This window comes from Belonocnema kinseyi, chromosome 3 (genome assembly GCF_010883055.1).
Source record: "Belonocnema kinseyi isolate 2016_QV_RU_SX_M_011 chromosome 3, B_treatae_v1, whole genome shotgun sequence".
Lineage (NCBI taxonomy): Eukaryota > Metazoa > Arthropoda > Insecta > Hymenoptera > Cynipidae > Belonocnema > Belonocnema kinseyi.
Window position 1 is genome coordinate 7,592,549 of NC_046659.1, and position 14,412 is coordinate 7,606,960.

The 14,412-nt window shown below is 30.0% G+C and overlaps 2 protein-coding genes across 2 annotated transcripts in view; one reads left to right on the forward strand and one right to left on the reverse strand.

Annotated features, from left to right (window-relative positions):
- LOC117169110 overlaps positions 1 to 9,020 on the forward strand; it is a 237,248-nt gene extending 228,228 nt beyond the window's left edge. Inside the window, exons 5-7 of the mRNA XM_033355268.1 lie at positions 7,291 to 7,360; positions 7,454 to 7,574; positions 8,757 to 9,020. Of these exons, the coding sequence (XP_033211159.1) occupies positions 7,291 to 7,360; positions 7,454 to 7,574; positions 8,757 to 8,895 (330 nt within the window). The 3' untranslated portion in view covers positions 8,896 to 9,020. The remainder of the gene's footprint in view (positions 1 to 7,290; positions 7,361 to 7,453; positions 7,575 to 8,756) is intronic.
- Positions 9,021 to 10,688: 1,668 nt separating this feature from the next.
- LOC117169705 overlaps positions 10,689 to 14,412 on the reverse strand; it is a 16,538-nt gene continuing 12,814 nt past the window's right edge. The window contains exons 2-4 of the mRNA XM_033356203.1: positions 11,573 to 11,692; positions 11,348 to 11,494; positions 10,689 to 10,852 (exon numbers count right to left, since the gene is read on the reverse strand). Of these exons, the coding sequence (XP_033212094.1) occupies positions 10,689 to 10,852; positions 11,348 to 11,494; positions 11,573 to 11,690 (429 nt within the window). The 5' untranslated portion in view covers positions 11,691 to 11,692. The remainder of the gene's footprint in view (positions 10,853 to 11,347; positions 11,495 to 11,572; positions 11,693 to 14,412) is intronic.

Sequence of the window (14,412 nt, forward strand, 5' to 3'; positions counted from 1 at the left end):
CCCCCCATTCCTTCCCTCGTCCTATCTATACTACTTTGTTTTCTTTCTATGTGTGCATCAGAGCTCCAGGTTCCCTCTGCACCCCCAGGGTGTTTAGGTGATTCCAACCCCATGCATTATCATTAAACTTTCAGGTCCCTATGCATAATCAACCCCAGTCAAGCACAACAATTATCCATTACAAAAATTCTATCCCTTAACCCTTCCCTTTTCGAGAAATTCACAAAGAACAAATGTTATAAAACATGTTCTAAAAGTATTAATGAAAAACATCTCCACAGCGTCAAGTGCCACCCATCACGAGAGATTCCTCACAGTAAGAATCAACACTTCAAGCTGTTAACAAAATTATTATTATAAACCAATTAAGAAACCAAATTCACTTTGCGTGAGGCGCTCCGTGTAATTAAGAAAAGTTTGTATAAAATACCGAAAAAACAATCTACTCACAAAGTACTGAAAAGGCCATGACCACTATGAGAAACAAATTCACTGTTTATATAGAAATTAACCTACGCTCTGTGCGTTGTAGGCACAACGGCTGATAAGTACGCAAATCAATTGGAAGAGCAACCAATTATTAATTATCACCCCCAGCCCTACAACCCAAAATTACTAACAAAGTAGAATCTAATTCACAGAGCGCGAAGCGCTCTGTGCGTTATGGGCAGAACGACTGACAAGCATGCAAACCTAGTGAAAGACTAACCAACAGCCAACTATCACCCCCAGCCCTACAACGCAGAATTACTAAAGAATAGAACCCAACTTACAGAGCGCGAAGCGCTCTGTACGTTATAGGCAGAATGACAGACAAGCACGCAAACCGAGCGAAAATTAGACCAACCACTAATCATCAACTAAGAACAATCAAAAGCAGTCACAAAGAAACAAATGAGCACGTAAGCAAGTAAGCAAGCAATGAAGCAAGTAAGTAAGCAATTAAGAAAAGCAAGCAGTAGAGAGAAAGTAACCTTCTGTAGACATCACTAGCAAGTAGTATGATTTTTATTATTATTAGTCTCAAATTAACAAATTTCCCCCCCCCCCCCCCCCGACTGTAAAGAATCTTACACAAATCGAATAAAGTTTTCCAACATTACATTTTACTTTTTAAGTGTTGTTTTGCAATTAAGAGCATTATCAGCCTCTTTTTTAATAAATGAAAGCTCCATAAATTCACGTTTTCCCTTTTTACTCTCATGGTGCAAATTAGGTCTTAATTAGGTCCCATCTTCTAGCAATTGATATCAATACTTTAGTCATTGTTATGTTTGGGAACATGGCCACCACATCAAAAGAAACAAATACACTGTCTAACAGAACTTGAAAATCTCGAATCCTACTAATAAATTTCAAGCTATTTTTAATCGAAAATCTCGGTGCATCTATTGATTTTTTTAGAATACACAGTATAAATTCCTCAAGTTTCCTAGTGGGCCTGTTTACTGTCGATATTACAGGACGCAAGGGGAAGTCCTGCTTGTGTATTTTTAATAAACCATAGGCTAGAGCCAAATTTGTACTATTTGTATTAACCGTCCCTACATCTGCCTTTTTACCCAAATACTTCTTATCTCGCCACCTCTTAAGTAATAAAAAAGGTGCTTTTTGAGAAGTCTCCAACGGTTCTCTCTCTACCAACATGAAGCTATTTTTGCCGCAAAAAATTTCCTGCATTTTTTCATTATAACTATCTCTATTAATTAGTACCGTTATATTGCCCTTATCTGCATTTGTTACCAATATCTCTGGATTATTACTCAAAAATTCTGTGGTCAACGCAAGTCCCCCACTCAACCTGTCACTCAACACAGTAGCACTCCTATTCTTTATGATCAACTCGTCTGATAATATAAGAAACTTTCTCCTAACATTCCGTCTGTCCTCTAGATCATCTATTTTTTCCATATTGTTTTCAAGACACTTTGCCATGTTAGTTTAGAAAATGTATTATTTCGAAGCTTGGCAAAATTACCGTCGAGGAATATGACACACTTTATAAAAAGATTTGGAAAGATTTCAAATAAGGACGTGCAAAAAACTCGAAACTCTTTTTTCACAAAAGTCGAGTCGAGCTTGTTAGGTTTCGAGTCGGTGCGATCAAATGTCTAGAATCAACGTTATATTAATAAGGTTTTTATCAAATTCATTACTAACCAGTTCTCCAGGTTTCTGCATCGAGAATATATGTTTGTTAGATTTTAGATAACTTAGTTCGGTAAACGGATGACATCACGGCATTTTATTTAAATTTCACATTCAGTCATGTGAAATGAAGTAGGGTAATATTTAATTTGAAAATATTAATTATTAATATAGATTCATTATAATTTGATTCGCGATGCTGTAACAAATAATCTAACTAGATAATAAAGTTTACCTGACAGTCAGGTAAAATGAGATATCGATTACCTACCAGTTAGGTAAAATGATTCGAACCGTTAGTTACAGTTTCAATAAAAAAAAGTCTACCGCTCCATATGTGAATTATACATCCCAGTCATGTAAAATTTCGTGCGTCAGCAAAAAAAAATATTCATGCTACACAACCAGATTCTGTGGAAGGTTATCCACTTATTGCACAAATCCTTACACAATTTGTCTTAAACAATTACATTCAATTAAAATATATTAAATATAATATAGTTGCACGCTTTTAATGATATTAACGCTTTTAAAAATTGAAAGCGCTGTGACGGGTTCCGAACATTAAAAACGCACAAATTAAATTTATATAAAATATAATACATTAAATTAGGTTAGAATTTAAGGAATAAAATCAAACATGTAAAATTAATCTATATATTTGAATATTTTCTGCAGTCCTACAATATTAACCGGAACTTAAAAATGTTAAAGTTTGTACGGGGGACTTGGCTTTAAACTTCAGCTCTGACACTGTTGACGTCCCTAGCAATTCTCATTTTACCATACTTTTGTGTAATTCCTCTCATAATAAAAGTGAAAACCTCTAAACAATTCTTCAATATATACTTTCTTTTAAGTGAATCTTTAATCACATGAAAATAAGCTTTATATCATTAATTAAAAAAAAATTTACATTACTTTGCGTTATTTTATGATATACTGGTATAAAAATAATACAATCCTTATATGAACTCCCAGACGAAAATATTATGTATAGTTTATATATAGTGTGAAGTATTATATAAAATATTCATTTCTTTTATACATTTTTGGTATAAAACAAATGAATATTATATATAATACTTCACACTGTATATAAACTATATATAATTTTTCCGCCTGGGTTATTACATATCAGAATGTTCAATTTGGAATTGAGATTTTACATAACTCTTTTGTAATATTTATAGTTCTGTTTTGTATTAAATCCTAAAATAATTGTAAACTTTATCTAAACGCAGTAATGTGCTCCATTTTTGAACTAATTGGGTAAATTTTAATGATCAAATTTTCTTCGTGTGCCATTCTGATGGCAACTAATGGCCTAACGAACCTGTGTATTTCACTGGGAGGTGTCATTTTCATAAGTCGTTCGTTAACTTGAACTTATTAGTTCTTAGTTAGATGAATGGGACTATTCGGATCGGTCCATAAAGACCATAAAAGCAACACCACGCCAATTAAATCAGCATGCAAGTATTCTCTTACAAAAGACCATATCATGTCAAAGTCATTCAAATTTGATAAAACGGAAAATCCCTTCACACCTTGAACCACTTTAAACCGCTTTTTATCTACATTTTTCTTAGCTTTCTGAGATGATTTTTCATAATTGTTCATAGCAGTATTCATGTCTCGTAAATATAGTGAATGTAATCGTTCACTATACTGTAAAAATTTTTCGAAATTTTTCTTACTAAGTAGTATGAAATTTTTCCGAAAAAGGTCGGATATACGTTTTTCCGAGAAAAATACGTAATTTTTTGGAGGAAATCGGAAAATTTTCCGAATACTTAGGTTAATTTCCGAACAGTTAGGAAGTATTTCGTGAAGCTTAGGAAATATTTCGTAAAGCTTAGGAGATAGTATAAATCTCGGAAAATGTAGGAAATTTTGCTAATGTGGATTAGGACTTTAACATGAAATATTTCCTATCTGGATTCGGAAATTTTTCTTACATAATTGGAATTATTATCAAACTTTTCAGTAATTTTTCCAGTGTGATTGCGAACTTTATTTTCCCGATAATATTTGATATTTTTTCACTTTAAAATGAAATACTTCCTATCTGAATTCGGAACATTTTCTTACATAATTGGAATTATGACCAAACTTTTCAGTAATTTTTCCAGTGTGATTGCGAAACTTATTTTTCCGATATTATTTTATATTTTTTCACTTTAACATGAAATATTTCCTATCTGGATTCGGAATTTTTTCTTACATAATTGAAATTATTACAGAACTTTTTAGTAATTTTTGCAATTTTATTGCGAAATTTATTTTTCCAATAATATTTGATATTTTTTGACTTTAACATGAAATATTTTCTATCTGGATTCGGAATTTTTTCTTACATAATTGGAATTATTAACAAAATTTTTAGTATTTTTTCCAGTTTGATTGCGAAATTTATTTTTCCGATAATATTTGATATTTTTCCACTTCAACATGAAATATTTTCTATCTACATTCTAAAGCTTTTCTTACATAATTGAAATTATTACCAAACTTTTTAGTAATTTTTCCAGTTTGATTGCGAAATTTATTTTTTCGATAATATTTTATATTTTTTTACTTCAACATGAAATATTTTCTATCTACATTCTAAAGCTTTTCTTATATATTTGGAATTATTACAGAACTTTTAAGTAATTTTTGCAGTTTTATTGCGAAATTTATTTTTCCGATAATATTCGATATTTGTTCACTTTAGCATGAAATATTTCTTATCTGGATTCGGAAATTTTTCTTACATGATTATAATTATTATATAACTTTTAGGTAGTTTTCCACCTCGTTTAAAAAATGTATTTTTTCGAAGAGATTTTATATTTTTTACATTGATGTGCAAAACGTCTTATGTGAATTCGGAAATACTTCTCACAAAATGGGACATACTGCACAATTTTTATCAGCTTTTCCAGTTCCCATATGAAATCTATCTTTCCGATCAAATTCAATATTTTTCCACATCTACGTAAACTAATTCTTATAAGGAAATGTCAGTTTTTCTTACATAATTGAAATGATTACCCTGCCACCTATCAATATAATATTGTAATAGTTAGATTATATGTATTCCACATGCGTATGTGGTTTGAAGTAAAAATTATTTTTCATTCTATGTGTAATTTTAGAAAGGTTTTCAGTTTGTAAGAGGATCAATAAAATTTCAGGTCAGTTCATGCCTGAACTTTCACAAGGTTAAAATATTTGCTCGTCGTAATCTGGACCTCAATTCACTGTATGTATTTTAATCCTCGACACTCTAGGATTTAGCACATCTTCTGTACCTACTTTTATAACTGTCTAAGCTTAGTACAACCGCTCCAATCCCAATGCAAATCTTTTACAATCACTGAAGCTGAAACAACCCGGACCGTCTGAACCGTTTTTACCTGGTCTCTATTAAAATTCTTTTTTCTAATTTGGGTTTTCCGAGAATCTATAATGTCAACCGAAGGAGTGTGCAAGAGCTTCCACTACTAATTTTGACCAATGAAAATTAACCTCGGAACCCTTTCCACTTTTAAAATGTAAGTATTTGGGGAGTTCGCAAACAGCCCTGAAAGTTTTCAGTTTTCAAATTTGCAATATTCAGGAAAGATTCCAAAAAGGTACCTGGTAAATGTTTATTTTTATTTTCAAAAAAATGAAAACCGTTAGCTCTTGTATTCATGTTCTCGAGGCATTATGGAGGAACAGAAAACAAATATTGCATGTTGGTGCCATAAAAATAGCACATTCAACTATATTACCCTAAATAGCAATTTGACAAATGACAACATTCAAAATAATTTTTAATTATTCTTCCACAGTACCATTTTGTAAGTAAACACGATTGGCAAAATATTAGTGTGGAATAATAATTCCAAATTTCCGGTACTTTAAGATATTTTATGAAAATGTTACATTTTTATTATCGAAAAATTTTCGAATTTGTATACAATTTTTTCAAGTTGTCAATTTATACCCTTTTGACTTATTTATGATAGACTAATGATGTATTGTTTTGAGAAAATACAGTTGTGTTCAGTTGTCTGGAACGCGATTTAGTGGGGAAAATAATTCCCATCTGATTGAAAGTGATTAATTTAAAAATTCGTTTATAATTGAGGTTATGATCAATAAGAAATAGTTCATGAAATGCTTGGAATTAAACAAAAATTTAATCTGATGTCTTTTGAAATCCTTATTAATTCTTCGAAATATTTGGGAAATCTTTCTGAAATCTTTTGTGCTTGTTTCAAGTCATTGAAATATTTTGAAATCTGGTGTAGTCTACCCTTTTTGAAATCTTTAAAATTCTTTAAATCTTTTGAAATAAATATGAATTTCTTGAAATATTTGTTATACCTTTCTACATTATTTTTTAAACGTTTCAAATCGCTGGAATATTTGGAATCGTTGGGAAATATTTTGAAATCTTCTACAAAATATTGAAATCGTTTAAAATCTTTGAAGTTTTTTGAAATTTTTTAAAAATTTGATGTACTGTAAACTTTTCGAAGTCTTTGAAATCTCCGAAATCTTTTTAACTCTTTTACAAAATATTGAAATAGTTTAAAATTTTTGAAATTTTTCTGAAATTTAGAAAAAATCTGATATACTGTCAACTTTTCGAAGTCTTTGAAATTTATGAAATCTTTTGACATCGTTATGAAATCTTCGAAATATTTGAGAAATGTTTCTGAAATGTTTATGAAATCTTTTGTGCTTGTTTTAAAGCATTGTAATATTTTGAAATCTGGTGTGGTCTACTCTTTTTGAAATCTTTAAAATTCTTTAAATCTTTTGAAATAAATATGAATTTCTTGAAATATTGTTTATACCTTTCTATATTCTTTTTTACTTGTTTCAAATCAATGGAATATTTGGAATCTTTGGGAAATCTTTTGAAATCTTGTACAAATATTGAAATCGTTTAAAATCGTTAAAATATTTTTTAATTTAAAAAAAAATCTGATATCTGATACTTTTTGAAATCGTCGAAATTATTTAAATCTTTTGAAATGAATATAAATAATGAAAGTATACATAACTAAAATATTAATTTCGAATGTTTGCAATAAATTTATTTATCTATATAATTTACATCTATCAATTAAATTTTTTATATTTTTTAATTGTTCACAGGATGCGGAGTCTACTGAGGACCAAATAAAAACATCCGGAGATTCGACTCGTCCTATCCTAATTATCAAAGGTATGTACAACGAATTATTAATATCAAAATATACGAGCTTATGATTCATTTTTCAGAGAAATACAAATAATTACATTTTTCATTTATTTTCAGGGACGACTATGTATCAGGAATCATATTCATGTTTTGTCGTGGTGGAAAAGACGATTTTACTGGAAACTGACAGTGTCTTGCAAGGAGCTTTTTTCATCGTGTTGAGTCACTATGTGTACGGGTACAATTATGACGCTAAGAATTCATCAACCTTAGAGTTTATTCAAAGATAAAATTCCATTTTTACTGCCTTAATTGTACTTTCTTCCTTTTTATTGAATTTTAAGAATTCAGTTTTAAAGAGTTAAACAATTCAAAATTAGAAGCGTTTGAAATCAAAGATTTTGAATAAAAACCATCTTTAGTTGAACATCTATGAAAATAGACTAGTTAATGATTTTAAATTTATTTATAATGATTAGTTCATGATTCAACTTTAAGATTTAAAAAGTGAATAATAACTGATTTTAAAAGACGAGTCAGAATCAGTTCACAAGTTTAGAATTTTCAGATTTTAACGTTAAACATGAAACTGTTTCAATTAGAAAGTCTTAAGCAAATGTAAACGCCCTATTGAAACTTTATAAACTATTTTTAATTTTAAAATAACTTCGAAATAATATATTCATAATCAAAAGCTTTCATTAAATTACAAATATTATTTCAGCCTTCAATATTGCATTTTTAACCCATTCAATTTAATATGTTTGAACTGAGAAAAAGAACAATTACCTAATGTTCAGAAATATGTGACTATTAATTTAAAATCATGAATTAGAAATTAAATATTAAAAATGAATAAAGAAATTAAACTTTAAAAGTTTTGAAAAAAGTCAAATTAATTTAAACTTTGAAATGATTTCAAATCATTTAAACGAAGTGTTCACGTGTACCGCAAAATCCGGCTATTCTTACCATAATTTCGGTTGAAATAGCCCACGCCCTAATATAAATTTAAAAGGATTTACATTTGGAAAGATATACTAAAATATGAAAAATGAATGCGGAAGATTTTAAATAAACTGTTTCATTTCGGTAGGATTGTAAAAATTGTAGGAAGAATGTAAGGAAAAATTCGAATCATTTTAAAATCATTTAATTTTTTAATTTCAGAATTATTCAGTTTATAAGAAAATTTAATCGCTCTATTTTCAACGTTTCTAGCTTAACATTTCTTAAAATGATATAATTTTGAAAACTCAAACTGCATTTTTGAACTCTACCATTTATAAAAGTTAAAAAATTTTAATATGGCAATTTAACTGAAATTAATTTGAAACTTTTCAGTTTAAAATGTTTCAACTTCAATTTTAAAAGTTTGAAATTCAAGAGATCCACTTTCTCTATATTCTCTATATTTCAGAATGCTTCTGGATATTAATCCTCAAAAAGGGAACAAATGTCAACAGAAAAAGAAACACCAGAAACTTGACGATGATGATTCAAGAGCCATAAAATTAATAAATAAAATTGTTAAATTTGAAACTTCCAACATATTATAATGTTTTATAAAATAACTTTACATAAATTATAATGCAATTTAGTAACTTTGTATTTTGTAATTTATTAAATCGTACAATTGTAATTCAGAAATATGTCTAAACTTTATAGAAAAGTTTTCGAAAATAGTTAACCAGTTTATAAGCCCACTATTATTAATTTTTTTCCTACTACATTCGGACTTTTTCCCTACTATATTCCGAGTTTTTTCCTACTACACTCCGAGTTTTTTCCTACTCCATTCGGAAATTTTTCGTACTACATTCAGAATGTTTTCCCACTACATTTGGAAATTTCCCCTACTACATTCCGAGTTTTTCCCTACTACAATCAGAGTTTTTTCCTACCCCGTTCCGAAAAATATCCCACTCCATTCGGAAATTTTCCGTACTACACTTAGAACTTTTTCCAACTACATTCGGAATTTTTTTCTACTTCGTTCCGAAAAATATCCTACTCCATTCGGAAATTTTTCGTACTACATTTAGAACTTTCTCCTACTTCGTTCCGAAAAATATCTTACTCCATTCGGAAATTTTTCTCACTACATCTAGAACTTTTTCCTACTTTGTTCCGAAAAATATCCTACTCCATTCGGAAATTTTTCGCACTACATTCAGAACTTTTTCCTACTTCGTTCGGAAAAATATCCTACTCCATTTGGAAATTTTTCGTACTACATTCGGAAATTTTTCCTACTTTAATAGGAAAAATTTCCTACTCAATAGTTAGGAAAAAATCTAACTACAATTTGGAATTATTTCGGAATGAATTAGGAAAAAATTCGAAATGTTCCGGTTATAAGCGTTCCGACCTTTTTTCGAAAAATTTCGAAAAAATTGTTTACAGGACTCCTTTTCTTCCATCAAGAATCGCACTGAAACTCCTGTATATGTACCAAATATGTAGCACCAAGAGCAACCATAATAAGTGTTAAACTGCATTCTGTTCTGAAGAAGAGGACGAGCCACTGTATCTACACTGCATAACATGGGTTTCACTAAGAAATGGACACTCTCTCCCGAACTATTTTTCCAAACGAAACCATCATTACTTAAGTTTTTACATTGCTCAACAAAGGAAGTCATGAATAAGTTCATTTAACTAGCTGAAGGTTCTTTCTTACCTATCCATAATCCAGCTAACATAGGGTGGCGAAATCACAAATGTGGAGGCAATTCGTTTATGATGACAAAAATTCGCCAAAACGACATTTTTGAGCTGTGGAATAAAGCAGCTCCAACTGTGTTAATGATAAAAGTTAACAGTATGCCCTTATGTGATATTGTAAATGCTACAAATTTTTTATACCACAATCCGTCATACACATCGAGAATTACTCTTTCATCAGGCATTCTAGACTTAAAATCATTTATATGGGCAAATAAATTTTCTCTGAACACGTCCGTATTTAACAAAGCTGTGATTTGATATTTTCAAATCAAGTGATATGAAATAGTTTGGAGAGTTCATAGATAACAAAAATTTCTGACGACATTTCTCACAAAGTCGCTTATGGTTTTTAAATTTTTTCTTTGTTGTGGGTTCTTCTAAAAGCAAACAGCATACTGGGCACCAAAAGTGGTACTTAATGATCGAATCAGGAGGATCAAATATTTGGGAAAAATAATAATCGCTAATATCCCAAAGGTCCCGATTCTTTGAACATACTACTATCGCCGCTTACAAAATAATCTTTCACTTGTTTTACATGGAACATTTCGGATTCGGTTGAACCATGGAAGTCTGGAGGTGACACTGCTTCAAGGACTTCTTCATATAATTCTTTTTCAGATCATTCTGAAAATGATTGTAAGGCTGAGCGGAATGTCTGCTGTCTATCGATAAATACATTAACGTCAACCGTAATCCGCGGTGCATTAGTAATTGGTTTAGTCTTTTCATTTCCCTTCGAAGTGAATGGAAATTGACTTGTCTCAGTTAATCCAACTTCCTCTTCTGTAAAAATTTTCGAATGAGAATAAAGACAACATTTTAAAATGCTTATGTGGAAAATTATCGGGGTAGACATGCGTCCAGTTCAGGCTTCGTCAAGACCGTCTAATCAAGGCGGTATTTTCGGGGCCTGATCGGGTGCTGACTAGACCTTCTTGACCGCAGAATCTTCTAAATGTCAAAACCAGACATTTTTTTGCACATTCCCAAAAATAGTCAGGGTATTTAAAAATACCAGAAATTAAAAATAAACAACGAAATTGAAGTTTTGAAAAATCCGTTTTTTCGAGATATATACTAGAACTTCATTTATTTTTGATACCCCCTATATATAATGTTATAATAATTCTTTTATTGATATTGATCGCTTTAGAGAAAAACTAATTTTTATGTAAAAACTGACACAGAATTCATTTTGCGACTCTAGGATTTTTTTCATTAACACCCTTATTGTGCTAATAATGATTATAATGCTGATCGAAAACTGCAATTTCTTACGTAAACAAGAGGAAGGTGAAGGACTTTCCAATATGAGTGATTGATTTTGAATCTCAGTATTCGTACTCAGATCCCCAGGGTTTTCCGAAGTTTTACCCCCTTCATCCATTCTGTAGCGTGAAGCATCATTTGTAAACTTCAAGATTTCTAAAAAAAAATACGCATTTCATTTCTTATTGCTGACTTAAATAAATACAGAGATTTATAATTAACGTTTCATTTTACCTGCATTTAAAACAATATTTAGCTCACTATTTCGTCGTCGAGCTGTTTGCGGGTGTACTACTTTCCGACCTTCAGAAAAATTGAATCTATTTTTCTTGCCTTCACTTTCAGAACTCATTGCTGAAAATACAAGAGGATTATAAATGTTTTTACTTCCATATCTAATTTACATTTGGTCTCATCATTTGATTGCTGAAATGAATTTAATTTCTATGTCTCAATAGTTTTGCAAGGTAATCGTTTAACAATCATGATATTAAGAATAATAAATAATTTTTCTATCACTAAAATGAAAACGAAAATTCAACACGAAATATACCTTGACAAAATAGGACACAGAACGATTTTTTCGCAAAAAAATTGCATTTTCAACCCGGAAATATAAATTTTAAAAAAAGTTAAATTTTAACCAAACAGTTGCAGTTTGAACAATAAAGTGGAAACTTCAACGAAGAAGAATAAAATGTTAATTTGACACTAATAAAGACAAATTTTCAACTAAAACAGATCAATTTTCAACAAAAAATGTGACCATCCGCGAAGAAAGGGACCTAATGCAGAAAAAATCGATTTTTGTTTTTTACGCCCATCTATTGTTTTTTATTTGTTCTTTCATACAAAAAATATTATTTCTATATCTGGAAAATTCGAATTGTTATTTAACTACAAAGTGAGGCCCTTTTATGGAGTTTCTGTGTTGGACCGCCTCTACAATCGCTCCTTCTGTGAAATGAAGCTACCGTATATCAGTTCCCTTTCTTCATGCACAGTCACAAATGGAAAAGTTACATTTTCAGGTATAAATTAATTTCAAATAAAAAACAAACGAATTTTCAACAAAATAGTTTCAACCAAAGAGATGAACCTTCAAACAATTTTTTTTTAACAAATTGGTTCAACTTTTACTCAAGTGGTTGAATTGTTAATTTAGAACTATTAATTTTCATTGAAAAATGGAACAGTTACATTTTCAAGTTAAAAATTTAGTTGAAAAAAAAAGTTAAAAAAAAGTTAAACTTTCAACTAACGAAATGAATCTTTAACAAAAATGATAAATCCTAAAATAGAATAATTACATTTTTAATAAAAAAAAATGATTTTCAACAAAAAATATAAAGTTTTGAATAAAATTATGAATCTTCAACAAAGAAAACAGATTTTTAAATGAACTGCTTCAAACTTTACTCAAATAATTGAATCTTCTACAAAAAAATGAATTTTCAACAAATAATTAAAAATAGTAGATATTTCAAACAAAAATATCAGTGTAGAACTAAACTTTATTTTCAATATTCTATTATACTTTACTCTGACCAATTTTTCATTTGCCGTGACCATTAATACTCAAATTCCAGAATGCTAATCTTGTAGTATTTTTAACACAGAATCTCTTATAAAACGGAATAAAAAAGTTTCAAATTAAAATAAAAAATGTTCGATTTCATTATATCCTCGGTAGTTATTTAAAATGCCTCTAACCAACAAAATACCATCCTACTTTAAATTTTTTTAATGAAACTGTTGTTTAATTTTTTAAAAATAGAGAATAAATGAAAAACATTGCAATATTTTCGATTGTAGCTTCAACATTTTTCACCGTGATAATACAAACAATCCATTGTTAAAAAGCTGTATTTTTCTACTTTTAAACGAAACAAAAAGTTAGAAATCAAATAAAGAATAATGCATCTACACCAAAAAAACGGTTCAGCAGTCTTTTTTCTTATCTTTTTTTTTAATTGAGTAAAAATTCCAGGATATTGAGCAAAACTTAAGGACTTTGTCAGGTTTTTTCAGGCTAAAAAATTTAAGGACTTTTCCAGGTTTTCAAGGATTTTCAGGACGCTAGACACCCTGAATATAAAAAACATAATAACTTATAAATATTTAGACTATATATATACTTACTTCTTTTAGCTGATAAAACGAACGTGTGTCTCACGTGGCAAGATATTTAAACATTGATATTCTCCTTAGTATACTTGAATTCTTATTTATTATTATTATTTCTTATTATTAATTATTATTTATTTAAATATAGCACTCACATTCCCAACACAAATAAAAAACATGTTGCGGATTCCTCAACTAGTCGCTTCCCAGGAGCAACTCATTAGAAAACTGATTATGTATGTTTCACTTGTCATGTCAAATCACATGGTGCTCGATAGTTAAAGAAATATTTTTAAGTACGCTCCTGATGCCATTCGCTATGGCGATCAAAACACTCTTCAAAACTTTAAAATCCTTTAAGCATTTTAAAAAGTATACCTTTAAGCGACATGCTACGTGGATTAATAATATGTAATAATTCCAATCTCATTTTTTACGCAAGTATTATATAAAGCCAAATACGTTTCAGTTTTGAATAATACATACACTTTTCACAATGTTCGGGGACTATTTGTTTGCCCCGCGCAGTGAATATGGCGCATGGTGATTCGCCGGTCATGAAAAACAAAACAAAAGCGTGTCGCCGGCCGGGATCGGTTAATAGTGTCATGAAAAGTTATCCTTACGGGAAATGTGCGTGTGAATTAAAGTATGAAGAATAAGATAGTAAAAATAAGCAGTGAATTGTTTCAGTATGTAAAATTTACGGGACCGTGCAAGAACCCGACAAATAAACATCAAAGCTTAGTTATAATTGGAACGAGTGATATCAAAAAATACAAAAAGTATAAAGGAAACAAAAATCGGGCCTTCGAGGTACGATGTGGCCAAAGCAGTGATCCCACATCTGAAACGAGACGTGGTCCAATACTATGACACGTCTATGTCCGTGTGAATATGGTAGGAGACGATATAAATGCCTGGGTTGCGCGCGCAACCCATTTCTC